General features: G+C 54.9%; 7 protein-coding genes across 7 annotated transcripts; 3 read left to right on the top strand and 4 right to left on the bottom strand.

The window, feature by feature from the left end:
• Positions 1–347: 347 nt before the first annotated feature.
• Positions 348–1,196, bottom strand: KVR01_012124 (uncharacterized protein; the record flags this gene model as incomplete). The annotated part of the gene is made up of 1 exon (XM_044782227.1): positions 348–1,196. The coding sequence occupies one exon, from the start codon at positions 1,194–1,196 to the stop codon at positions 348–350; it is 849 nt and encodes a 282-aa protein (XP_044639205.1).
• Positions 1,197–2,343: 1,147 nt separating this feature from the next.
• KVR01_011879 (uncharacterized protein) lies at positions 2,344–2,950 on the top strand. Its single transcript, XM_044781859.1, has one exon. It carries the CDS (start codon positions 2,576–2,578, stop codon positions 2,939–2,941), a length of 366 nt encoding a protein of 121 aa, XP_044638960.1. The 5' UTR covers positions 2,344–2,575; the 3' UTR covers positions 2,942–2,950.
• A 785-nt stretch (positions 2,951–3,735) lies between these two features.
• KVR01_011992 (uncharacterized protein) lies at positions 3,736–5,051 on the bottom strand (the record flags this gene model as incomplete). Its single annotated transcript, XM_044794663.1, has 2 exons — positions 3,736–4,493; positions 4,556–5,051. The coding sequence occupies 2 exons, from the start codon at positions 5,049–5,051 to the stop codon at positions 3,736–3,738; spliced, it is 1,254 nt and encodes a 417-aa protein (XP_044639073.1).
• A 520-nt stretch (positions 5,052–5,571) lies between these two features.
• KVR01_011914 (uncharacterized protein) lies at positions 5,572–7,116 on the bottom strand (the record flags this gene model as incomplete). The annotated part of the gene is made up of 1 exon (XM_044783704.1): positions 5,572–7,116. One exon carries the CDS (start codon positions 7,114–7,116, stop codon positions 5,572–5,574), a length of 1,545 nt encoding a protein of 514 aa, XP_044638995.1.
• Positions 7,117–9,856: 2,740 nt separating this feature from the next.
• On the bottom strand, positions 9,857–11,406 carry KVR01_012073 (uncharacterized protein). The gene has a single exon (XM_044782131.1). The coding sequence runs from the start codon at positions 11,073–11,075 to the stop codon at positions 10,584–10,586; it is 492 nt and encodes a 163-aa protein (XP_044639154.1). The 5' UTR covers positions 11,076–11,406; the 3' UTR covers positions 9,857–10,583.
• A 550-nt stretch (positions 11,407–11,956) lies between these two features.
• Positions 11,957–22,719, top strand: KVR01_011842 (uncharacterized protein; the record flags this gene model as incomplete). Its single annotated transcript, XM_044792997.1, has 6 exons — positions 11,957–12,273; positions 12,334–13,311; positions 13,583–18,768; positions 18,826–18,929; positions 19,104–20,494; positions 20,570–22,719. The coding sequence occupies 6 exons, from the start codon at positions 11,957–11,959 to the stop codon at positions 22,281–22,283; spliced, it is 9,690 nt and encodes a 3,229-aa protein (XP_044638923.1). The 3' UTR covers positions 22,284–22,719.
• A 145-nt stretch (positions 22,720–22,864) lies between these two features.
• Positions 22,865–25,464, top strand: KVR01_011860 (uncharacterized protein). The gene is made up of 3 exons (XM_044790426.1): positions 22,865–23,515; positions 23,574–23,758; positions 23,858–25,464. Exons 1-3 carry the CDS (start codon positions 23,199–23,201, stop codon positions 25,261–25,263), a joined length of 1,908 nt encoding a protein of 635 aa, XP_044638941.1. The 5' UTR covers positions 22,865–23,198; the 3' UTR covers positions 25,264–25,464.
• Positions 25,465–26,033: the final 569 nt, after the last annotated feature.

Genomic DNA, 26,033 nt, shown 5'->3' with positions numbered 1-26,033 from the left:
CAGAGACCGGTCTGACATTAATACCTTATTTGGAAAATTCCCATGAGAAAAACAGATAAGACACACTCGCATCTTACTATATTTAGTTTATATTCGCGAACTACCTCGGCGTTGACCCTAATCGAGTGGCTCTAAATTCCAACCTAATGCAACTGCCTCTTCCTGACTTGGTAGGGTGACAAAATGAGAATGTGAGTTTACTCCAAGAACACCTGCCCCGAGAGTGGAAGAGGGAGAACAAGAAAACCCCAACGGCCTTAACCAACCACTACGGCAATCACTGAGATTTCTCTCGACCTTGGCTCATCTCGTGTGGTCTTGCCCCTCTCCCGTACGTTCCCTACTGATCACTCGATCGTAAGTCTTGCGGGGCTTCGCACAGGTTTCCGATAGGCAAATGAGAGTTCTGGCAACGCTCGTCCGCCCCAGCCGCGATGGGCATCCTCATCCACGATCTCTCGGTTGAGCGCCTCGTATTTCTGATAAAGAGAGTGGCACTTACCACTGCCCCCGGCACGCAACCTCCACAGGCAAGGATCGTCGCCCCGGATCATTTCGATCTGGTCCCACGATATGTCTTCTGCCTTATTGACGTCGACCATGATAGTCAAACTCCACGCAGCCGGAAAGGAGTCACAGATGTTGATGAGCAGCATTTTCAAGAACATGATGAACTCGGCGCCCTCTGTGAACTCGTGTCCTTCCTGTGTCGCCCAGCGAAGCGCCGCCTCGAATGGTTCGAGGCTCATCATGGTGTTAAAAATTCTATCCTCGTCCACGCGGCTGGGGTCTACAGGAGGGCCCATGGTGGTGATGATGAAGTCAACCAGTTCGTCCGTAAGCCAGAAGACGTCCCGGACAAGGCACAGGCCGAGGCCCATCAGTCCATGGCTTTCCCGGGGTGGGCTCAGTGGGCTCCCTAAGCGATCTAAGAAACGGTTAGCAGCGTACCTGGCCGTACTGTTTACTTGTTGCAGAACCCCGGCTACCCCAGCGGGGCTCTCCCGCTCTAGCTGCTCCCGGTTGCTCACACACCAACACCAGCCGAGCAAGTTATTGTCCCAGGCGAACAACGCACGCAGCTCCGTTTCCAGATGCACTATGCGAGGGCTGAGCGAAACCATGAGAGCTTCTTCAAAGACCATGAGCTGTAGTTCCACCGGCAGCGACATGAATCGGGGGAAGTGTTGAGCCATTTCTCCCTGTTTGCCGTGCGTTCGTAGAGACTGATGTGTTGCTTGGTGATTACCAGTCGCACAGGTGTCAGCTATTCGAAGCGTTCGAGTAACGGCATAGTAAGCCGCAGGCCCCGGAAAGACGTTTTATATGTACCCGTCTATTTGAGCAGTGTCATTGTTGAGAGAATTGGGATTGATTTCGTTGTATTCTCCAAAAGGCCAGCTTGTCAATGTGCATTGTGTGAATGGTGCTCAGTCCTTTGACTCCCCTGCTGCCCAGGTGTGTCAAGGGGCCTCCATTCCATAACAATCAAGCATCCAGCGGGTCGTCCTTTGTTGATGATCCCGTGTGCAGCTGTATTCCCGGTGAGTATAGCAAATGGGCTCACACAGAGTGAAGAGTCCACACCGAGAGAGCCCGGGAATTACGTACCTAAGTATTAAGTAGTTAGGAGGGTTGAGGCTTCCAAGGTTTGGCGGACATCTGAGACCACCAAGGTTGGCATTCAGCTTACCCACGACAGTTGGGCGAGAAATGTACCCAATAAAAACACACTAGATACTTTCAACGTTGAACGATCGTTGGTACGATTGTGTTTCTCTCGTAGGTTGGAATGTTGGAACTGTATGTCTCCCCCGTCGATGTCCAAGGCTGATGGGAATCAACTTCGGAATAGGACGAAGCATCCATCCAGGTCACTTTCCTTGGCAGCTAGACCAAGCCTCTGGTGAAGTACAGATGCAGAAAGTGCCAGTGAGCTCCGCATGCCATCTTTTCTTTAACAAATTGCGACGTCTCGGCAGCATACTTCAATGTTCATGCCCGTTAAGGGACAAAGATGAGCGATCGTTTGAGACTCCCCACGAGCTCACATGAGCACAGAAGAAGTATAAAATTGGGATCCAAGACGACATGGCGTGCATAACATTGGCAAATTGGCGGGCGAGTCAGTCGAGCGCCCACCCGCGCCGTCAAACTTTTGCTTCTATACCGCTTTAGTGTAGAACATGAGCTCTGTCTAATATGCCCAGGTGTGCCTGTGCCACCGGGAGCCACAAGCGAGAGGCCAAAAAGGACACAATGTCCGGAACACGGCACAGCGTTTAACCAGCCCTGTCTGATCCTTCGGCAGTGCACCACTCAGAGGAACAAAAAGGGTCCTCCCGGACCGCGCCGCTTTTCCAGTTCCACCACCACCACAAAACCGCTCTCGGCCCCGAAGAACAAAGATCGTCACAGCCGCCCGCTCTTCGTTCAACCTGCCATCTCCATCTAACCACCGTCACATTCGTTACGACGTCACACACACACAAAGTCAACCCTAACTCGTCACCGTTGACACACCACCCTCTCACACTACCAAAGCAGACAAAAACAACAGCAGACACCAGAAACGATGGGCGTCCTCGGAGCAGCAGCAACGGCCGCCGTCGCCGGCCTGCACGGCTACATCCTCGTGCTGCAGATGTTCCTCTGGGACAAGGAGCCCGGCATGCGCGCCTTCCGGCAGACGCCGCAGTCCGTCCCCTACACCAAGACCCTCGCCGCCAACCAGGGGCTCTACAACGGCTTCCTCGCCGCCGGCCTCGCCTGGGGCCTGCTGCACCCGTCGCCCGAGTTCGCGACCCAGCTCCGCCTCTTCTTCCTGGGCTGCGTCGGCGTCGCGGGCGTCTACGGCGCCGCCACCGCCGCCCGCAAGATCCTGTTCATCCAGGGCATCCCTGCGGCCATCGCGGCTGGGCTGGTCCTGTCTGGGCTGTGAGGTTTTGTTCGTTCTTGGTAGGGGGTGGAGGGGGAGGAGGTCCAGGGGGGCTTGGGTGGGTGTGTGTCGCTGCGCCGTTCGACGGGGAATGGGGCGCGACTCGGTCTGTAGCTGGTGTCTCCTCTGAGGGTAATGAGGGACTTTCTCAGGCTGACGGCGAGCTAGAATCCTTCGCGGGGTAGGCAAAGGTCTCTCGTCTCAAGCTTGTTAGAGTCGGCGTTCCCGTCACCACCCTCCTGGCTCAGCTGACGTGCACTGGCTGGGCTCGAGAGTCGGATCGGTCAGGAAACTTGGAATCATATTCGGAAGACATATCACTTGTACCGCATTTATTGAGCCTATTCATCTGTGCAAGACCGCTTGTTTATATACGCCACTAGCTCCGGCTCTTGTGTCTTTCTCATATATTCCCCGTGATCGGTGCTATCGCGAGCCTTTTCCTGTCAACTGCGGCGGAGATCTTGTACGCAATGTGTTGGGCTCTGCAGGGCTTCTGGAGCGGGCTCGGGGCGTATTGGCACTCAACGACTTTGGACAACGATTTCCTTCCATCGAACTTCCGAAGCTCCCTGAACGGACTGGCAAAGCCGAATCATGGTGCGTCCCAGGGCCCGTAGGTCAGATCCCTACCCTAGGGGAACTGGCGTTCGGCCGAGGAACGGCTGAGTGTCCCAGGGGTTCTACGTATGGTCTGGGCGGCTGCTCGTGGTCCCGAGCTTGCATTGGAAGTGATTGGTCCTGGAAGTTCACACCGGGATTGTTGATCACAGCCACAGCGAAAATCTAACATACCCTCAGCTCTGCTGCGTGGCACCGAACATGGTCGACGCCGAACGCAGCCGCTGGACGACCTCCGCAGCTGAGATCCTCTTCTCAGGCTCGAAACACACCATATCCCCGAGCAAGGCCGCGAGGAAGTCGAGCTGCGCAGAAGAAAACCGCGGGGCAAGGTCGCTCTCCATCCGGCCACGTATGGACTTGTTATGCTTGGCCTCGTCCCACCACCACCCCGGATTCACCCGTTCCGGGTTCTTCAGCTCGCCACTCTCAGGCTCACGATACCCGTACTTGTCGTAGTCGAAGCGGCCCCTCCAGTGGTCCGGGAGCGGGCCCAGGATGGGCATCGCCGTGCCGACCAGGATCTCGAAGATGGGGAAGAAACAGGGGAAGAGCGCCGCGGTGCCCAGGGCCTGGTACATCAGGGACGCGAGCATCCACATGTCGCTGCCGGGTGACGCTGCGTAGCCGAAGCAGAGCTCCGGGGGGAAGTATCCCAGGCCGACGGGGACGCCTAGGAAGGAGCGTGGCCGGGTGGTGGGGAATGCCTCGCCGAAGTCGATGATTCGGACTGTCTGGAGGGTTGTTGGCAACTCGGACATGAGTTTGGAGAAGGTAGGCCGCTGTATCACGTATTTTGGTCCGTGTTCAGAACGAGCTCCGTTGCGCAGTCTCAGTCTTGCGCTCTCGATGGGACCTAACAGAGCGCAGACTTCTGGGATGTCCATTGATGAGGTGTCAGGGAGCTCAAACACTACGTTGGCAGGGGTGAGGTCTGTTCGCACCACTGTCAGTCCATTGGATCCTCAAAATGGGTCAGTTGGGGACAACTCCTACCCCCGTGGCATATACCCCTCTCGTGTAAGGCTGCAACGCCAGTGGCGACTTGCTGGCAAATTTGGTATCGTGTCTCTGGAGCCAGAGTCTGTTTGCCATAAACTTCGTCGAGGATGGGGCCGAGAGCAGGCAGCACCAGACAGGTGTGCGAGCCGTTGGGGCCGGAGACCTCAAACGATTCGTACAAATGGACGATATGCGGATGTTCGAAGCCATCATTTTTGAGGCTCTGGAGGATCTTCAGGTCCTTGCCCTGCGACTCTGGAAGGTCTGCGGTGAGGATCTTTAGGGCGTAGTAATGGTCGTCCTGGCTGCATCTCGTCAGCCAGACCGTGGAGAAACCGCCATAGCCTAGTTTGTGTAGCACCGTGTAGTAGTGACTGCCGTCTTCCGGACCTAGGCGATCTCCAATATCCACGGGATGGTAGCCTCCGGGAACATATCTCTCAACCTCTTCAACCTCTTCCATCCGAGGATAGCGATACCGGTATTCCATGGTTTTGGAGCCAGGAAAAAATAGTAACAAGTAAAAAGGCAGCGTAGACTCGCTGTAGGTCCCTACGATCTCGGTGGCCCCTTAGTTCCGCGACAATGGCCTCGCTGATGAATAAGAAGACGGCGAAGAGCTCTTCGAATTGGCTGAGCTTCTGAGTCAACGCTGTGGGAGCCTGGGGGATATATTGTGGACAAGTAGTGGCATACCCTGCAGCTGATGTAACCACACCGACCTTGCTTGGATCCACTTATGTACGTAGCAACCAACAGTAAATGTCGTCCTGCTGTGCCTCTTGGGTGCCTAGGTTAGGTACTCCATAGTTGCATCATCTTGCAAGTGTCACTGACAGATCATATCGTTGATGTCTGGTCCAAAGTCACTTGCATTAGGCTAACAGCATTACAACACTCCCAAATTTCTGCCTATCATCCGCCCTGCGGTAAAACAACCTAAAAGCTATGCAATATTGTCAAACTTTTCTGTAATCAAATCCCCTTGATAGTTACTTTTTATCCCCAGTCTACCTCGTCTTACTCCGACTCCGCACCATCAACCAGCTAGGCCTCCTCCTCGGCGCCCGGAAATACTCCTTAATAACCTGCGAGACCGACCGCCTCTGATGGCCCACAGAAAATGAAGGCCTCGCCGGCCCAGACCGCCGGCGCTGCTGCATGTGTCTCTTGCGGGTATTACCACCGCCCGCCGCCGCCATGGACGGGCTCACGGGCGCAGAAGCATGCCGCCGGCCCATGAGGCTCCCCGGCCGCGAGGCGCCCGCGGCGCTGCTGATGCCGCTGAGCCGCCGCAGCCTCTCCTCGCGCATGTCGTTGAACTTGACCTGCCGCTGGCTGACGAGCTGCATCATCTCCCCCGGCGCGCCGTACACCTCGCCCGGCTCCTGCTGCCCCGGTAGGGGGGCCGAGATGCTCCGCACCGGCGGGTACCGGCTCGCCATGCTGACGGGCGGGCGCGAGGCCCTGTTGACGTGTACCGCCTGTTGTATGTGCTGCCCTGGCCGCTGCTGGGACGGGAGCGGCTGGATCATGCTCAGGGAGGGCCGGCGGTGGTGCATGTGGTGCCGCCCCAGCGTCTCGGCTTCTGACTCCGGGATGCCTGGGAGGTCTACGGCCAGCTTTGGGCGGGCCTTTGACTTTGGCGACGGCGTGTTTGGTGATTTTGGTGATTTTGGCGAGTTGGGTGATTTTGTGTCGATGGTTTTGTTGCGGTCAGTCTCGAAGTGGGACGTCTTCACACGCAAAAGTCCGGCCTTGCCAGGTCCTTTAGCCGAGGACGTGCGAGCTTGGATGTTGGCCTCGACGAATTGCTGTGAGCTGTCTGCGGCCTCCCACGCTTTTGACTCGGCTACTGCAGATCTGTTCGCAGGCTCGTCTTCGTCGGTGACGGGTTTGGATGAGTCTGAGGTGCTGGCCTCGGCGTGGTCTGCTGGCTCATTATTGAGAGCCGGGACATTCTCCCTCGTCGGTTCCAATTTTGGCTCAGCCTCGGCGGTCCGAGGCGCCGATGGGTCCACGAAATCAATCTCATGTACCCCAGGCACCCCGTTGGTGGGACTTTTGCCCTGCTCAATCTCGGAAGGGTCAACGACATGAATCTCATCTGCAGTCTCGCCCCCCTTGAGGACCACTGGGCCATTGGCCGCCGGGGACAGGTCGAGCTTCCTGAGGCTCGCCTTCAGGTCCGCGATCGAGTCATGCTCCCAGTCGTAATCTGGGTTCTCTGACGGCCGCCTGCCCTCAGACACGACAGTCGATGTCCCGGAGCGCTCTGAGGCTGCGTAACCCGGCTCGGAGATGTACTCCTCCGCAGGGTCGTATGTCGTGCTGTTAGATCTGGTTGATGTTGATGATCTCCGCCGGGGGTTGGTGGAGGCTGATGACTTGCGCCGGGGAAAGTGCTCCCACGGGCGCCTGGTGAGGCTCATCATGGCCACCACAGATGACCTCTTACGGCTGCGTGTTGTTTTGACGGGATGATCTCTGTTCTTCTCAAAGTAGGTGACCATGTCCTTCACCTTTCTAGGCGAGCCGGCTGCCGTGGAAGTCATGGTTACCAGAGGGCGGTATAGGTCATGAGAAATTCTTTGTCCAACTGAAAAGATCGACACGGTGGTCCTCTCCACCAGGGAGATCTCAGAAGGGGGGCCGGCCGAGTTTTCTTTGTTGAGGATCCCGAACCGGCCATGATGGCTCTGCAAGTCATCCGGGCTAGCATGGTGCTTTGGCCGGATCGACAGCCTCAGCTGCTGAAAAGGGGTCGAGCTGGAGTCGAGTCTGGAGGCGCCACGTCGGTGTCCCCATTCTTAGCCCTGCATCAGGTCCTTTCGCATAGGGCTAGAGAATCACGGGCTTGACGGGCTATTCTGGACACTGTCCGGGTGTGGCGCTACTCCCGAACGTCCCAAAGGGGCTAGGGACACGGGATGGTGGTGTAAGCCGTGCCACCCGCAGGCCCTATAGCAGTCCCAACACATGGATATTCGTCTTGTCAGACGAGTATTCCCTGGAGAAACATTCCCTCAAGTCAATTGGATACATAGTGCAATTTTATGGTCTGTAGCAATGCCAACAGTCTCGTATATTTCCGCTGCCCTCGACCAAGATTCCGACTGACTGCGGCCGTGGAGTTTTTTTCGGCAATGAACGACGGCAAGTCCCGCCAGCCCTATGGTTCGTCCCAGGCCCAGCACGAGGTCAGCTAACCATATCCGGTCAGGACCTGGCCTGATTCTTTTTCTAGAACGCAGGGGCATCTTCAGCTGGGTGGGTTCAGCTCGCGCTCGACTCGAACCCTGCCTAGGTGAGCACAGTCCGCAGTTGAAGAGATTTCTATGACACTGGCATTGCACATGTGAAGCAGCTTACACCAAAGTGACAGGCTAATCAATTCTAAGCGTCAATGACCAGACTAACACGTGTGTGTACCTTTTCACCCCAACAATGTAAACACTTGGTACCCTAAACAGACACGAGCAGCCAGCCCATGTTGCCTGATCAATCCACAAAATCACCACGCGCACATCCTCCCCCCGCCCAGCTCCCGAGGCCCAGTCCCAAGCTTGGACCGCAATGCCGAGCCGGGGAGTCCTCTAATAATAAGCGCCAGCAGCAGGCCCGCCTATTGCTGACGGTGTCACCCGTATGGCCCACCCGTGTGACTGCTGAAGCACCCGAGCCAGCTGTGGCCGGCCGTCAACCCGAAGCTCCGGGCCCATATGCGGACAAAGAAATCCAGACGCCTCAGGCCTTGGCGCACCCCACATCCTGCAGTGATACGAGCCACACACACCTGCGCACCCTGCGCGTCGCCACAGTGCAGCCAGCCGCAGAGTAGGTTCAATGGGGCCGGCGCCTGTGGATACGAGCCAGGCAGCCATAGCCAGGCACGGCGGCGAGAGCTTTCCCCGGACTCCAGAGGGGAGGGAGGGGGACGAGCTGCTGCTGTAACCAGGGCCCCTTTCCCCCTCCCGGCGGTCAACTTTACGGCCCGAGCGTGTGCTGGCATTGTGGATTGGACTATTGGCTTTTGGGATCGTGGGTCAGCCAGCCAGCCGTGGGGATTCTGGCCGGGGCTCGCTTCCTGCCATTGCTACAGTGACATCGCGCGCCCGTGCACATGTGGCAGGCCAGGGATTCTTCAGCTGGGTGGATTGGCAGCGACAGCGGCAGCTTGGGCTTCAAGTGAAGTTTTGGGAGACGACTCAGACCTCGAACCTGTCTGTCTCGCACGGGTTCCTCAAGTCAACGGTTGATTCAGACCACAGCCCCAGACCTTGCGCGTGGAAACAGACCTCACGACGGCACGGAAGGCCTCTCCTACTAGTCTGCTTTGTACGACCGGAGCTTCTTAATATCGATGATGCCAAGCCGGAACAGAGGGTGCCAAGCCGGCCAGTCCAGCCCTGGAGTGTCTGCGCCACGAATAGTTCTTCTCACAAAAAGTGTACTGTGCCCGCGACTCAACTTTGTGCAGGGTCTGTGAAGTGGCTTGAGGACATTTCGGCCACATGGAACGCGTGATGATGTCTCAGACACTCCCCGTGAACGCACTTAAACGGCCAGCGTTGAAGTGCTCTCATGATTTCCAACCCGTTGCTCCCGAGGTCTTTAAAGGATGATTCCCGAGGTCACGGAATACATTATTCCGTAGAATAATGTAGAGATGAGATATTCGCACCCGCAGAATCAGAAGCCACACCCAGACCCCCCCCCCCCCATCGGACAACCTCGTGATATAAGATAACTAGGTGATTGCTAATCTGAAACATTGAAACTCCGAGTTATCTAGATCTTCTCTATTTCTTATTTACTATTTCTACCTCGGGACTTGCCTACGTACTAATTAGCCTTTTACGGGTGTGCCGATTATTTTTGGAGGTTTTAATCTCCGATCTCATGATAGTTATATGCTGGAGGGTGCCACGCCCCGCAGACGGTCGAGCCGCGAGGGACAACCGCCGCCTGCGTTGATGTGTAACCATGATCCATGCCACAGCCACGGCCGCACTGGAGAATCCCTACAAGAGAAGAGGTCACGAGCATCAGAGTCAACACGCGTTCGCGATCTGGCCGTCTCATCTGACAGACCCAACAAGCACAGGCAAACCTGCCAGACGAACCCGCGTGCTTGGCAGCTGAAGGACAGCCGTGTTTCACCCCATGTAAACAAAGAAACCCGTGCGCACGATGGCCCCCCAGACCCCGCTGGCAGGGCTGGAGCTCGACTCCAGGACTCCATCTAGATCCCCCATCTCGAAACAACCCCCCCCCCCCCCCCTTTCTCTCGCGCAATAATCACCATCACCGACATGTGAAAAAAGAAGGGCCTGAGCTCAGCGGTCTAGACCCACACTTCGATTCGAAACCCCTGGGAACAATGTGATGTCAAGACCAAACCAAAAGTCCGTGCTGCCGCAAGGCCAATGAGGGCGGGCGAGGCCTGAGCCTGTGCTGTGTGCCCCGGCTGTGCGTCCTGGCAGCTCGGACGGGGTAGCCGGGCCTAGCGTGTGCGTGTGTGTCTTTCTCCTCGGGCGGGGCCCCGTCTCTCTTGTGTGTGGGTAGGGCTGTGAACGCGAAACACACTTTTTTCTGGCCTACCGATGTGTGGCTGCTGGGCACGTGGGGTGTGGGATGCAACGTTCCTGCGCGCCGGTGTGTTCCTGTTTGGAGCCGAAGTGTGTGTTTTGGATGCGGTGTGGGGTGCTTATTAGTTTGGTGCTCTGTGGGACCAGGGTCCGGCAGCGTCCTTGTCAACGCCCTCTTATGGCATAGCCATCAAACTGGTGGCTTACTATGAGATGGCCTCAGGCGGGATGGCTAAGAAGAGGACAGCCTCTTGCAGGATGGATTCTTGCGTGATAACAGCATCACGGTGCAGGCAAGGGTGTCTGACGATCAAGGCAGATTGTCTTAGGATTCATGCCAGCGGTAGTTAGGTACAGTACTCATCCATGCTGGTCATCCTCACTGTCCTCGATGTGAGTCCCCCATCCATCGCCTTGTCCCCAGAAGTCCTTCACCACTCGCCTGAAAAGATGCCGCGAAGCACGTTCATTTGGGTGTTGGTGAGCCCAGTGACAATAACTTCATCGCAAGGTTCATTGAAGCCGGCATGCCCAAATTGACCATCTGGAAACGACTTGTAGAGGGCCTTCGCCTGCTGACAGCAAGCAGGGTGGACGTCGCTGGCGTAAAAGATGCCATCAGGCGCTTCGCTGAAGTCAGGCTTCAATTCATCGTCATTCCGAATGCATGTGAGCAAGCTGTCGACCTCGTTCAAGAGATTGTTGGACCGCTTCACGTGCGTAGGGACGGTGTCGTCGATGACGGGGTCAACGAAGATGGGGTGGCCATTGACAGGGTCAACGAAAGTGGGGCCGATGATGGGGTTGATGAAGATGGGTTTTTGGAGGACGGGATTCTGATCGGGCTCAGCATTGGGCTTGGTTACGGGGCTGGCGAGGGCCATGGCGGACAGAACGGTGGCGAGCATGGTGGAGGTATGCATCTTGGTTGTGCTCGGACAGGGACTCAAGAGAAACGAGAGACAGTCAGTTGTGAGTCGTGAGGCGAGCTGTTGACTTCGATGACGACTGGCAAAATGATGAGATGATTGTGGTAACGACTGCAGTGGTCCAAAAAATGTGGATGGGGTTGGGTGGTGTTCGGGAGAAGAAGAAGAAATCGGATGAGAAACGAGGTGTTTGTTTGTTTTATGCCCAAAATGCTGTTGGCTAAGACGGCATGTGCGATCCAGTACTCGAGGAGAAGAGGGAAGTTGTGGTCGTCATCGAAGGCTCTGGGTTGTGTGGCTCTTCCATTGCCGTAGTATCTTCATTGACACTTTCCTTGCTGCATTGGAAACTTTGAGCCCATCCATTGGCTGCCTGAACCCCAAGGCTTTTCCTTCTATCAGCACTTATCAGTTCCCCAGGCTGAGTGTGCGAAGTCTGGGTTAGGGACGGCTGCTTACAGGGTGAGCAGATGTACCTAGGTACCGACGACTTCCACCTTATGGTCACCTTCGAAAAACATTCCCACATCGCCTTCGTTTGACCTCAACGTTGTCCTGTCCTGATCCCTTCAACCCATCCCTCTCGTGAATTCTGTGCGAGTACTCCACACCAAGCCCTTCATTCAAACCTGACACTGCCATCGACAGCCCTCTCCCAGTGTCCTTCTCGACGTGTCACGGCCGCAGCCTCGTTGCGACCGTCCAGTCGACTCCGTTTGTAAGGCTTGTGCTGCGAACCACCATCGCAATTGCGAGAACCACCTGTTTTCTTGAACCTTCCTACCTGTCGTCACGACCAATCCCCACAGCCCCTCGAACCTTCCCATTTCCTCTTCACCGACCGACATGTGTGTCACCATCAGCCACACTTCAACATGACTTTGGAAGGTGTCTTCAACCACCTGGTGCTTCCCCCGAAGCTGCCTGGTGGACAGGATCCCCACCTCGACGAGGAAGGTCGCGACTTTGTGGCGCGACTGATCGCTGCGATCGACACTCTGAACGCAGCCACCAACGAGAACTACTCCGAGCCTCTTGCCCCTCTGCGAAAATCACTCGAGATCTGCCGTCATCTCAATCGCGGCTGTCTTGACAAGGACACACTTGCCGTGGCCCTCAAAGACTTTGGCCATGCACCACTTGTACTCCACGTCGTCGAGCAGAATGCGGCGCTGATCATCAGACCGAGCGGGTAAGCAGCGACCAACCAGCCAAACTCTAATCTGCTGGGAGCCTAACATGATGTGTGCAGTCCCAACGAGCCGTCCAGATCTGTCGTCTTCGAGGCCTTCGAGGCATCGCCCACGTCAGAGGCCGTGCTGGCGTCCGAAAACGCGCTGATACAAACCTTCCCGGGTCGTGCTTGCGCCATCCCACAGTCCTGCTTCGAAAGCGATGACTTCCAATCCTCCCTCGCCGAGTTCCTGGAGAAGGCCAGCAACGAGACTTTGAACCGGCTCGTGGCGCACACCAGGAAGGCAGGCGATGAGATCATTGAAACCAGAGACACGACCAACCCGGCCATGATCACCCAGCTTCTCATGCCTCTCCTCGAGAGCCTCGGCCAGAGCTTCGACTTTGTCAGATTCCAAAAGAGAGTCCGAGATGACGTGAACATTGAAGTCGAAACTGGAACAGGCTCTTCCCTCCCCTACCGCCGCCACCCGTTCTGGCTCGTTCTGCGTGTGGCCGTTCAGCGGCAGCTGTGTCTCTCCCTGGGCTACCACAAGGGCCGGGCAATGTACAAGGCCATCATTGCCATAGTCCTCGCACAGTTCATGGCCAATGTTGCGGGGCATCTCAAGCCACACCTTACCCTACTGTTGCGGGACAAGCTTTGCCGCAGACTCGCCAAGCTCGAGCAGGAAAGGGCCCAAGACCCCGGCGAGAACACCGTCTACGAAGCCTTCTTCCGCTCCATGGGGCCGTGGATGCAGGAGACCATCCAATCAGTGAACAACCGGATGAACAATGTCTGGGACCACTTCAAGAGGCGAACCACCCGCCAAGTCGAGCTCTTGCCTGCTCCGAAGTCTGTTCCTCGGGATCACTTCCGTCTCCAGCTCCGCATGAGCGGGAACTACCTCGAAGGAGTCATGAACCGTCCCCTGCAGCAGAAGGCACAAAAGGCCACGTTCGATCCCAATCGAATCAACGATGAGGTCGTCAAGCAGGTGCAGAAATTCAATGCTCGCTATGCGAAGATTGCTGCCTTTGAGGATGAGATCAGGTATGCAACATTTCAGATCCTAAAGTCCCCGGCCATTCCCAACGCTCAGCGTGTGGCCCTCTTTTTTCCCTCTCTCCTCCCCTCGCTATCTGGTCCATTCCCGTCTAGAATTCCCCCATCCCTCCTCCCAATCCCCTTAGCTCAGTCATCCCTCTCCCTCCCTTGTCATTATGTTGTCTCCTTTCTCTTCTCTTCAGCTCTCCTCCACACGGAGTTGTGTCTTTCCTTCCATCTTCGTCAAGGTGCAACAAGTCTGACAATTTTGTTTTAGAACTAGTCCATTTGATCGCCTGAAGACCTCAACTGAGGCGAATGATACTCGGTCCTCTACACACGGCCATCCTTTTCCTCGTCAAGATGGACAAAATGACGGCGTTGACCAGCCCCAGAGTCTAGGCTTCGATCCACCGGCACCTCGCATTCATCGCGCTCCTATGAGTGACCCGAAAGCCCGATGTGTTCAGCTGGCAGAATCAATCTTGGGGTACTTTGAGGTGGTCGGAAATGCCTATGACTCGAATCCAACGCAGATGAGCGCCTTCGTGCTCAATATCTTTCACCTATGGGTATTGATGGACACGGCCGCCATTCAAGCTTGCCCCTTGATTCGCGAGTATCACCCAATGTTCACCCCAGAGCTGTTGGACGTCATGCAGCTGGAACGTGTCGATGATTTCAACCGACTTCACACCATTCAAGGTCATTTGAGAGATCGGGTGATGTCCTCCCGGGCTCATTCATATGATATCCTGAGTGCTGAGAGCTCACCCAACTGTTTCGCGGCCAGGTATCTGGTTGAACACCATGAGTTGCAAGTCCTGTATCTACAAATCCTGCAGGACTCGCAGCAGGCTCGTGAGGAGAAGGAGGTTGAATGGGACAAGATCTCCGAGGAGTGTGAGCAATTCTCTCAGGAGATGGCAGCCCTGTCATGCATCTGTACCGGGGAGCCCGGGGAGCGTACGAAGGATGACATCAAGAATTGTACAAAGTGCTTTCTTCGAAGGAAACGCCGCCGTTTGCAGATTCAGGCCCACGAGGATTTCCTTCCGATTGATGACGCCAAGGCCGCCAAGATCCTGTTCGAGCTCTCCATCCCGCGCTGGTACGAGGCTTACCGGAATGTAACCTTCAAGATCATCTATGATCTTGCGTGGCCGGCGCGAATCGAGCTGGAGGAGCCGCCACTGGTATTCAGAGATTTTGGCCCATTGGAGCCGTACCAAAAGCCTCGATCCGTCGCTGGAGGTGTCACACTTGCCTCTCCCAAAAAGAGCTTCCTTCAGACCCACTGGAAGGTCGTCCCAGTCCTGCAGGGCTCACTCCGCGATGTCTTGCATTCGCATGGGCCCGAATTTGACCTGTACGATGTTGACAACAAGGTCTGGATCTCAGCCATTGATCGGGACGCCCTGACATTTCAGCATCTCTGTGGAGTTGTCGTGCCCGAATGCCTTCGCAAGACGGTTCTCTTGCCACAATCTCACCCTCCAGCTGTCGCCGATGGACCGTCGTCCTACGCTGTCATTGCGAACGAGCGCCAGTGTCCCCAACAGGTCTCGATTCACGAGTTCTCTGCGTACCAGCGGTTGCTCTCTGGAGTATCACGGCGTTGGATGACCATGCTTGTTGAGCTGGGTTCTTCGCACCTCAATTTCTCCAACAGCGAGACGGTTCGCTTCCTTTCGCACTTGGCCTTACAAGCTGGTCCACTTGATGCAGCAAGCCCATCTGGCTTGCGGGAGGCATACCGAGTCTTTGCTGACGAGGACTTCTGTTTCCGTCTGGCAGAGATGATTGACCAGCGACTTGAGTCGATCAAGTCGAACTGGCGCGAAGTCAATCTCATGGAGCTGTGCATTACGCTGAGCCAACGACTCTTCGCATTCACCTCGTCATACGAGGCCTGCAAAGTCGCAGAGAAATCTATTCAATGCGCAAGAGAGGCTACCCTTGGCTGGATCAGTAGGCTCCGCAAAGAGCTCCAGAATGCAAAGGATGGTTCAGCTGCGGAGAGAGCGGCTGCTTATGCCTTCAAATCTGCTCTCTTGTGCCGGCGGACCTTTGCGACTCAAACTGAGCTGGCAGCTGAAGAGCTCCAGGCATACTGTGAGGCATCTATCGCCTTGCAAGAACACATGTCCACCAGCTTTGAGAGTGATCCGGTACTCAAGGAGATGGCCATACATGACACCAAAATGGATATTGGACCAATTGTCTACGCAGCCATGCAGGAACATCCACGCAGTCTGGAATTGGCCATCTTCAAGGGCTGGTCACAGTCCGGGAATTCCACCAACGTAACATTCTCTTCATGGTCGAGCACCGAGGATATGCAGCCGTGGGTGGTCGGGCAGATGGCCACGACAATCTCTATCTCTACGGGCAACACTCAGTCATGTGCTGTGAGGCAGACAATCCATTTCAACTACGTCTCTGGCTTCCTGCTGGTAGATGGAAAACCGGCAGGGCGTCTACCAGAGCGCATTCGCAACTCAGAAGAGGTGAAGGAGTTGTTCGGTATTCACCTGCACTTGAAGACATACACGTCCCCTTTGGCCGGGATGTCGCATCAGCTTGCCGGGCCTGTTGAAGGCCGGCATATCCACTTTGGCCTCAGAGATGATCAGGTCATTGTACGTGCAGTCTCGAACACGGAAATCCTAGAGTTCATCCCACGCAAAGTCTTCTTCCGAGAAGGGAACTACGATTTGCCTGTCGAACTACTTGACAACTGTGTCCATTTCCTCAACTTATCAACTGGAGCTGTGCAGATTCACCCTCGGCCTCGAATTTGGACACCAAAAGAGGCGGACTGGGTCATCAACCTACACACTCGCCAATGCACACGAAGTCATGGGCGACTTGGTTGTCTCGGTCGCCTCATATGTCCTTACTCTGAAACAGCCCAGCTTGTGGAGCGGTTGTTCCTTCACTTCGAGCGCCCGGAATTTCTCAAGATATTCCTCTCAAGGAGGAGAAACTTGTGCGTCAACTTAAACCGATTCGAGCTGTCGTTCCGGGTCAACGGAAGTAGGCGGCTTGAGGAAACGAAGCTTGGTAAAGAATTCGATCCGAACCAAGATGCTGGAACACTTCACGGACTTCTCAGCAAACTCGTCCTTCGAGACATGAAAGACTCGAGGAAGCGCACCATCATCGTGCCGTTAGGAAACAGTATCCATCGTCTGCATGACCCGCACGTGGAAGTGTCAATTGTTCCCTCATCGCAGAATGCATATGCGAAGTATGACATAGATGACGTGCTAGGACGACTTACTTGCCCCCCGGAGCCCTCCTTGCTTTATACGAAGGCACATCTCCATGCATTGACAAGCTTTCCAATCCCGGATAGGTTGACCGGACGGACCGGTACCGAGGAAGCCATTCATATCCTCCAGTCTGGCATGTCCCAACCATGGGCTCCTCTAGGCTTCAGTCCCACATCAGAGTTGAAAGCCATTGCTGCGCTTTCTCCAAGGAGAGAATTCTATCCCGAGGACAGGCGCAGTCTCCAAGAGGCACGGTGGAATCCCAAGCTACCAGACCCAGTCCAACACGAGCGCCTCGAGACACTTGCACGAGACCTTCTGAGGAAGTCCAATCGCCTCCAGCCGTTCTGCAAGAACACATCAGATGTGGAGGAAGTGGAGCAAGCCTCACATCTGCGTCGACGAGCCGAGATACGGCGGTCCGTCTATGACCCTTCTTCGATTCATCCACCCCACATGGGGGCGCACATGCCGCCCAAATCCAATGGGAAGGCTCCTAATGGACACACTCCGCATGGACACCGTCCCAATGGAGAGGTTCCTAATGGAGAGTCTCACAAGGCTAGACATGAACCCGTACCTAGCCTCGATAAGACCTATACTTCCAGAGACCGGTCGTTTGACACTGCACTGGCGAAGAATGTCAAGCATGTGGTGAAAGGCATTTTCAGACGACCATTGCTTCTTTCCAAGGGATTGAATCCACGGTCTATGTTGATCGGCGAGCGAATAATCGGCGGCTTCCAATCGAATGGCTCTCATACGGAGGGAATCACCAAACTGGTCGAAGATACAGTGGTCGAACAATTTGGGGAGCTTGTCGACTTCAGCAGGCACTGCAGCGCTGATCAGCTGTACAGTCTTGCCTTCAGACTTGCGCTGATGAGTTTCAAACCGGACGCCAGTTTGGAAATGCTGGAGGTGCTGGCTGCAATTGCGAGGCTGGATGCATTGAAAGTTTTGGTTCCCCCTCAACACGCCGTGTTTGTCGACTTCAACCTCATGCCACCAACGGTCGGTGATTTAGAAGCGATCATTCGATCCGAGTGGCCTCCTTTCATCGAGCCAGGTGGAAAGAGAACCAAGAAGACGGCTGCATTTGATCAACACATGATGACATGTGAGGAAGAAGGTCGACGACTTGCAACATGGTTCGCCAGGCAATGGCCTTCGGATACACCATCCCTGGATGGATTCCAGTCTGGAACAAAATTGCTCGATGCGGGTGACGCTTTGAATGCGATTCTCGAGACATGGCAACAGCGAACCAACAACATGGAACTTGGTGCCTACCTTGACGAGCTCCAAGTCGCGATGGACAAGTTCGTCGCCAAGGGCAGTATCATGCTGCCGGAACCCGAGCCAAGGGCCTTTTCTTCCACGTCTGCCTGCGATATCTTCTCTCGTGGCAGCTCTGTCATTCCGTCTCTATCGCTTGAGCTCCTCAGCAAGACTGCTCATCTATCTGCTTTGGCTCCAATCTGGGACTCCCCTTCGCTCCAGTTGGCACAGGCACATGGCACATCGCTGCCCGGAACGACAGCGCCGAGACCAGAGCTCAATGAGCTCCACCAAGCTCTACTTCCATTTCTGAAATCTGATGACCAGGGGAGGAGTCGCTATGGACAAGACCTACTACGGAGCTTGCAAGCATTGAGGAACCGTCAGGTGCTGTCGCACGGCCCTAATCGAGGCTGGCAGCATCAGTACGGATCGGCATCTCGAATGACTAACCTGATCGACCAATCTCGCGCAAAGATTGCAGAGACGTACAATACCATCAACAATGCCCTGACAGCAGATGACAAGCGGTCGATTTGGTTACGAATGGCTGACCTGTGGCCTGGTGGCAAGGTCACCCTGCTTGAGAAACTGCGGTCAACAGAAAAGACACGTTTCGGGGCCGGCATGAAGGAGATGATAGTTAATTTCGGTGTCATGAACACAGAGCTTCAATGGCTGGAGAGGCTGCGATATTATCAACTAACCAAAGACGACGCCAGATTCGAAGAAACCTTCAGAAGTAAGGGGCACCAGAATTGGGATCCTCTGCAGCGACCTGACTGGCTACTTGTGGAACTGGAATGTGACCTCCTCATCAGGCCAGAGCAGGTTGATGTGGCCAATGCAATCATATCACCCGCTTCCGGCGCGAATTCAGTACTGCAGATGAATATGGGCCAAGGTACTGTTTCCAGCTCTCCACCTTGTTGACATTATGCTGACGGATATGTACCTGCAGGCAAGACGTCGTGCATTGTGCCAATGGCCATTGCGATACTCGCCGACCGTACTCAAATTGCCCGCCTTGTCGTTCCGAAGGCACTTCTTTTACAATCAGCTCAAGTGGTCCAGTCTAGGATTGGAGGTCTCGTTGGTCGTGAGATCCGCCATATTCCTTTCTCTCGTCGAACACCATCAACGGATGAGATTCTACGTCTTTACCGTGACTTGCATAAAGAAGTGCGCGAAGAATCAGGCGTCCTCCTGACAACAAGCGACCACATGCTCTCGTTCAAGCTCAGCGGTCTTCAACGTCTCGTAGACTCAAAGACATCCGAGGCCGACATGATGATCCGGTTTCAAGAAACGTTGACACGATTTTGTCGAGACGTCATTGACGAGTCCGACTTCACTCTGGGAGTCAAGACACAATTGATTTATCCTAGCGGCCCCCAGCTTTCTGTCGACGGTGCACCACAGCGATGGACCATCGTTCAAGAGCTCCTTCGCCTATTTGAGGAGCATCTGCCCGCGATCAGAAGGAGCTGTCCACGCAGCGTGGAAGTGATTCCGCCGGCACAGATGCAGGCGTTCCCAATGGCCTTCTTGCTCCGAAATGATGCTGAAGAGGAGTTCCACCGTCTCATCATCGAAGACATCGTCAACAATCGTACCACCTTCTTGCGACTGTCCCAGTCTGGGGCCCCTCCAAAGAAAGTTCGGAGGGCTGTACGGCAATTCCTGTCAGAATCCAGCACGAAGCTGCAAGACAAGGAGGGACTGAAGGAGGTTGTCAGCCTCTTTGATGACCGAGATTCCGCTGCGAAAACACTTCTCCTTGTCCGCGGCCTTATTTTGAACAGGATCTTGCTCTTCTGTATGAAGCGGCGGTTCAACGTACAATACGGACTGCATCCAAGTCGAGACCCAATCGCTGTGCCTTTCGAAGCGAAGGGTGTTCCATCCGAAACCAGCGAGTTTGGCCACCCGGATGTGGCCATCATCTTTACGACTTTGTCATTCTACTATGCTGGCCTCAGCCCGTCTCAATTTCGCCAGAGTCTTTCTAGTGTGCTCAAGGCTGACGACGCCGCCTCCACCTACGATCGATGGATTCACGGCTGTGACACATTGCCCGCCGGGTTGCGCAATTGGAATGTAATCAACTCAGATGACGATGGTCAGGTTGATGAGCTGTACAGCCATTTGCGCCTCGACAGAAACGTCCTCAACACCTATTTGAATAGTTGGGTGTTCCCATCGTACGCCAAGCAGTTCGGTTTGAAGCTATCAGCCTCGGCCTGGGACCTGCCGAACTTCACCAGACCCCAGAAGCCGGCTCTGCCCGGCGCAAGAAGTACAGGATTCTCTGGCACCAACGACAACAAATCGCTGCTGCCCTTGACAATCCGCCAGGATGACCTCCCTGGTCTGATCCAGACCAATGCAGAAGTTCTGTCTTATCTTCTACAGCGTCGAAATCGCAATTATTACTGTGCAGCCTTCCACGGCACGCGATTTACGGAGGAGGAGCTTTTGCAGAAGATGACCAGGGAAAAGATGATGGTTCTCATCGATGCTGGAGCTTACATCCTAGAGCTTGAAAATAGGGCCTTGGTGAGCAAGTGGTTAGACGTCAACCCAGAACCTAAAGCTGGTGTGTACTTTGGGAGCGACAACCGCGCCTGGTAAGATTCTCCCCATCCTTAGAACGCAAATGTCTGGTCAGACGTGACTGGGCAAATGCTGATCAGCAATACTAGGGTCCTCTATCGAGGAGTAAAGAAGAAGAGCGTGCCATTGGTCGCGACCCCTTTTGCGGACGATTTATCAGATTGCGTGGTATTTCTCGACGAAGCCCACTGCCGCGGAACCGACCTGAAGCTGCCGCACAACGCTAAGGGGGCATTGACACTTGCCCTTGGCCAGACGAAAGACCAGACCGTGCAGGCTGCGATGAGGCTCCGGCAGCTGGCGACCACCCAGTCTGTTGCCTTCTTCGCCGGCCCGGAGGTCCATCAAAGCATCATGGATGTCTGCAAGCTCTCTGGCATTGCTCACATCCACTCTGGCCATGTTGTGCAGTGGCTGTTGGAACAGTCGTGTTCTGCAAACGAGCACCTTGCGAATCTTCACCTTGCCCAGGGCGTGGACTACTGTCGACGGCTCAATGCTCAGTGGATGTACGACCAGTTCCTCACCGAGGACCAGCATCGCATGATGTTGCTCAACGTCATCCAGCAGCAGGAGAGGCAGACTCTAAACCAGCAGTACGGCCGAGTTACGGACACCACTATCAAGGGCTCACCAGAAGAGGTGGCCTTTCCAGCCTTGAAGGGTTTCATGACCAAGCTTGCCTCTGAGCGAAAGTCCATGGCTGGCAAGCCAGGTGCAGGCGGCATGCACAGCTCCGCTCTTGAGGAGGTGGAACAGGAGCGAGAGGTGGAATTCCAGGTCGAAGAGGTTCGCCAGGTACAGAAGCGAAAAGTCTTCAAGCCACTCACATTCTCCGGTCTGCACGCAGCTTTCAAGCACTTTGTCCACAGAGGCGAGCTTCTCGGTGGCGAAGGCTACGTGCATGCTTTCACCTTCCTGAGCACTACATCCATCGGGCAGAAGTTCAAGGTGCAGCAGACGTCAAGCCGTTTCTTCGTATCGAAGGAGTTCACGCGAACAGTTGTGTTGAGCAAACAGGGGCAGAACAAGTACCCAGACAGCTTTCTCCGGCCGGTGGAATACATCCTGTGGAGCGCTCTGACAGATACGGCCCTGGTCATAATTCCCGAAGAGGCCGAGCTCCTGATCCCGATCATGAGACGCGCTGGGCCGAGGTGTCTGGTGCACCTGATCACCTACTCCGCCCCGGTGACCAAGGCGACCCTGCGCAACTTCAATGGGCTTACCTTCTACAATATGCCACCTCTCCCCGACGACTACCAGTTCCCGAGGTGGTTCACCGTCGAGCTCGGCATCCTTGCAGGACGTCTCTATGTCAACTATGATGAGTGTGCAGCGGTAGCGCAGTATCTGAAGATGTCAGACATGGCAGACGATCAGATGGACGGCTCAGCCGAGGAGGAGGAGACCTTTGCAAGCAACCCCATTGCATTCATGTCCGAGTGGCTTGCCCACCGCAGGCAGTCTGACATCCAGCAGACGCCCATGGGATACATCCTCCGCGGCAGGATCGAGGCGCTCCACCCGGAGCACGCCTTCTTCATGACCCACGCGAACGGGGCGCAGAGTGTATTGGAGGCGCCGATATCCAGCGGCAAGCGCGACGCGGCGGAGGAGGAAGATGGCGAGGATGACGATGACATTTCTGACCTGGAGCATGACGGCGATGATGCCGATGAGGGCTGGGACGACCTCGAAAACGAGCTTGATGCCATTTCCAGGGAGGATGCTGGCGATGTCAGCATCGGAGAAGGCACGGAGAGGGTCGCGGCTGAGAAGGCCCTTTTTGATGACGAGTGAATTTGCTCTGACGGTTTTGATGTTTTTTTTTCTTGGCACGGTTGTGGAAAAGGGGAAACCAAAAAAATGGTGTGTGGAATCTTGCTGGGTTTGCCAGTTGCTGGTTCTTGCTGTACGAGTAAGTTTGGAAATGTGCCTAGGGTTGGTCTTCTTGATGTTGTTGCTCGGTTGGTGGGGACGAGATGAGCTGAGCTGAGCTGAGATGAGACGAGATGAAATAAAAGTTTTGTGATTTTGCATGATCTGACCTGACCTTTCTCTGTGTGCTTGTGTTGTGGTTCTGACATGGTGCGTCCGTGGGTGATTGTGCTGCTGCTCTTGTATTCTGCCGTCATTGCTGTCTGTGGATGAAGAGAAGGTAAGGCGCACTGGCATCGAGCTCAGCCCAAGACTCCTCATCTTCAGGCCAGGCAGGCAGAAGTAATATTGATGGTTGTGAGTGGGGGCCAAGCCAAGACAGTTCAGGACTGCATTTTGGTCCTCCCCAACACTGCCCAGGTGGTCAATTATTTATATCTCGTGCGGCAGTAAAATGCCGCAGCTGCACTGTAACCACGGCCATCGATGATCTGCTGAACGTAGCGCCCGCTGCGCAAGACGCCACCGCCACCAGAAGTCGTGTAACGGGATCACATCTCAGCTCCTAGAAGACTGCGCTTCGAATTTAGGCAGAACCCGGAGCCTATATCCCGTCTCTCCAAGTTTCAAGCTTCACCTTTCCTTATAGCGTGACCTTCAAGTTTGACATGCGAGTACTCTGAATAAAATGACTCTTGGGATCAGTTTTCTGGACACCACGCACATCATAATAAGCCAAATCTCCCCCCTCAAGATTCAGCGCCTCTATCTGAAATTGGCCCTCATCGGTTTGGCTCCATCATTGCTTTGTCCAAAGACGACTATTGACGATTGACCATGCGGTTTGTTTGGCTCCCAGAAACTGCAAGTATTCTGACGTCTGTCTCACTACTTTACGTTCTTTCTTCTCTTTTGAGCGTTTACAATGGGAGACCCGTATTTGAATGGAAAGGGATCACACTCAACACTGTGGTATCTGTCCTTTCGACAGCCTCAAAGGCAGCTTTGTTATACGCAGTGTCGCAGCTCATCAGCCAGTGGAAATGGATTTTGTTCACCAGAGCAAGTCGTCCACTGGTGGACTTTGAGATAATCGATGGCGCCAGCAGAGGACCCATGGGGAGCCTGGTGCTAATGAGAAAATGGGAGACCATGTGAGATTCCCTCAAATAGCAGCCCGGCTATGCCGAGACCTTGAGTTGACAACAGTAGTGGATATCTCTCCATGGGTGCCTTGGTCGTGCTGCTCAGCATTGCAGCGGATCCATTTACACAGCAACTTATTCAGTACGAACGCCGAGTCGTTTACACCAACAGTACAGATATAACTGTGAATAGAGCAGGGCGATTCGACAAGGGAACCCGCACGCTCAAATACTCGACCGAGTCTGTCTTCGGTGAGTCCAACCACAAAGAGGCCGAAATCTTGGGGTAACCCAAGTGTAAGAAACGGGATCGCCTCTTCGGCGAAATTACTGACAGGACTCTTGTTATAGAGGTAGAGTCAGTCATCGTTGACGCGGACCTTTCCATCCAGTCGGCTGTCCTGTATGGGCTAGACCGATCTAACCGCAGTGTCGCTCGACAGGGTAACTTCAATTGCGCCACTGGAAATTGCAAATGGCCTATCTTTGAGTCGCTTGCTGTCTGCCATAGATGCAACAATATCTCAAGTGATATCCAGCGTCTCAGTTCAAATAATAGCCAGTTCCATGACCAAAGCAACACGAGCTCCCGCTACGAGGCTACGGCGTTTCGACTGCCTAGCGGCTTGTATATTGATAATATCAACAACGCAAGGCCTGATGTAGGCCGACTTCGGAATGGATCAGTCATGCTGGCAACTCTTGGGACACCTAACACGTCGCAGACCATAAACGGCCCAGAACTGGATGCACTGATCTGGTCCATGTCTACGATACACGCCGACGAGAATAGAACCGACAGCATGGCAATATGGCCCCATTTCCCAGTGTCGGCGATCGATTGCGCACTCTTCTATTGTGTCAGAAGCTATAACATCACAGTAACCGACGGCATCCTCCGGGAAGACAGCAAACAAGTGGAGGAAGCCACGCGCGCCGCAGGCTCGTGGACAATCCCGGAACATTATGTGAATAAGATATATCCAGAGGGATACGCAAATCACCTGTCCGAGTCTGAAATCAACAGCATAGCCTTCGACAAGTTTGCCTCGACACTACCCCGTTGGGACCTGGCACTCCTCTCGCCGAAATCCGGCGCCCGCTTCAACATCTCCCAGAGCGCGGTCGACAGCATCAGCTATCATTACCAGTCCATGTTCTCTGCCAAGACGAACCACTTCAACGTGGGGGAAGCGCCCCCGGTGACGGGGAGGTTCAACGGGTACTGCGAGCGGTCTGAGCGCTGGGGCAGCAAGTGCGAGCCGGGCGCCATGCGGACGCTGCTCTCGAGCACGGACCTGGACGCGGACCTGAACGCGACCTTCGCGGCGCTGGCGGCCAGCATGACCGATGCGCTGCGCGCGGGGGCGGACGGCTGGTTTGAGGGCGTCCCGATCGCCGTGGCCGGGGAGAGGGGGGACACGATAACGTACTACCGGATAGCCTGGCCCTGGATATCCCTCCACTGTTTCATTGCTATCCTGGGCGTGGTGTTCCTGGCCCTGACGATGTGTGAGAACCAGAGGCACGGCCGGGCGGCCCCGCTGTGGAAATCGAACAGCCTGGCGATCGCGAGCTATTGCGACGTGGTGGCGGGTGTCTTGTCTGGCGTGGAGACGGTGAGGGGGATCTGGGAGAAGGCGGGCGCTGCGGACGTGACGCTTGCTGACGGGGATGGCATCGGAAGCCCTTCTCGGGAGTTGTTTCGTTTGAATTTGCGGGAGGATCCGTCTTTACCGCCATACAGGGAAACCTGAATGCGGTTATACGAAATGCAGGGACCGCCGTCAAGGTTCGAGAGCAGGTGACTTGCATTCTTGATCAATCTCGCTATCATGGTGCCATGCATAGGGTGAATAGCACACACTACAGTCGGATCTAGTGTTACACTCCATGTATAGACCTCCTTACCGTTGGAATTCCAGAATTTGAACATTGAATCCCCGAAATCACATCTACAGAAACATCAGACATCTTAGAAGGGCTTGGATTATCGGTTTTCGCATTGCCGACTTCTGCAGAGAAAATGCTCTCCTCGTCTATAAGCCCTATGTAATAAACCCCTGAGATCAAGCTCTGAGGTCGTTGAGTATTTTGGAGTGGATCACTTCCCATCTGTTTAGCCTCAGTTGGAGGAATATCTCCTGTAGAACAACCTCGTTTTGGAATGTATGTAGCAGAGTGGCACAGGCGGTAGGGGATGACCAATTATCCATCATGATCAAATCATGAGAGTGATTCGAGCACAAGTCCGAAATCCGCATTGGAGGATCGCTTCGGAGGATTTGTCGAGTCAGCACATGAGGCCTAGCTCATTATTTCCGTCCAACGACGTAAGCTCGACCCGGAAATTGGCGCCAGGCCGGTTTCAGATGGTATGCCATGTTCTACTGTAGCAGTAAAATGACGGTTGGGATGTCTGGATGCTTCTAGATCGACAAATGGCATGGGATGGTACCCGACATCCGGTGCTAGCACCGAGCTTAGCCCGCGCCGCACTTGAGGTTTGAAATTGCAACGGTGATGG

The sequence above is a fragment of the Diaporthe batatas genome (genome assembly GCF_019321695.1).
Source record: "Diaporthe batatas strain CRI 302-4 chromosome Unknown Contig00017, whole genome shotgun sequence".
In the NCBI taxonomy this organism is placed as follows: domain Eukaryota; kingdom Fungi; phylum Ascomycota; class Sordariomycetes; order Diaporthales; family Diaporthaceae; genus Diaporthe; species Diaporthe batatas.
This window is presented reverse-complemented; position numbering and strand designations above follow the sequence as displayed.

Bases quoted from the DNA above. Each gene is read 5' to 3' on its own strand.
- KVR01_011879 (XM_044781859.1), top strand. From the start codon at position 2,576: ATGGGCGTCCTCGGAGCAGCAGCAACGGCCGCCGTCGCCGGCCTGCAC.
- KVR01_012073 (XM_044782131.1), bottom strand. From the start codon at position 11,075: ATGCATACCTCCACCATGCTCGCCACCGTTCTGTCCGCCATGGCCCTC.
- KVR01_011860 (XM_044790426.1), top strand. From the start codon at position 23,199: ATGCGGTTTGTTTGGCTCCCAGAAACTGCAAGTATTCTGACGTCTGTC. The intron at 23,516-23,573 runs GTGAGATTCCCT...TGACAACAGTAG, and splicing joins ATGAGAAAATGGGAGACCAT to TGGATATCTCTCCATGGGTG. The intron at 23,759-23,857 runs GTGAGTCCAACC...CTCTTGTTATAG, and splicing joins CTCGACCGAGTCTGTCTTCG to AGGTAGAGTCAGTCATCGTT.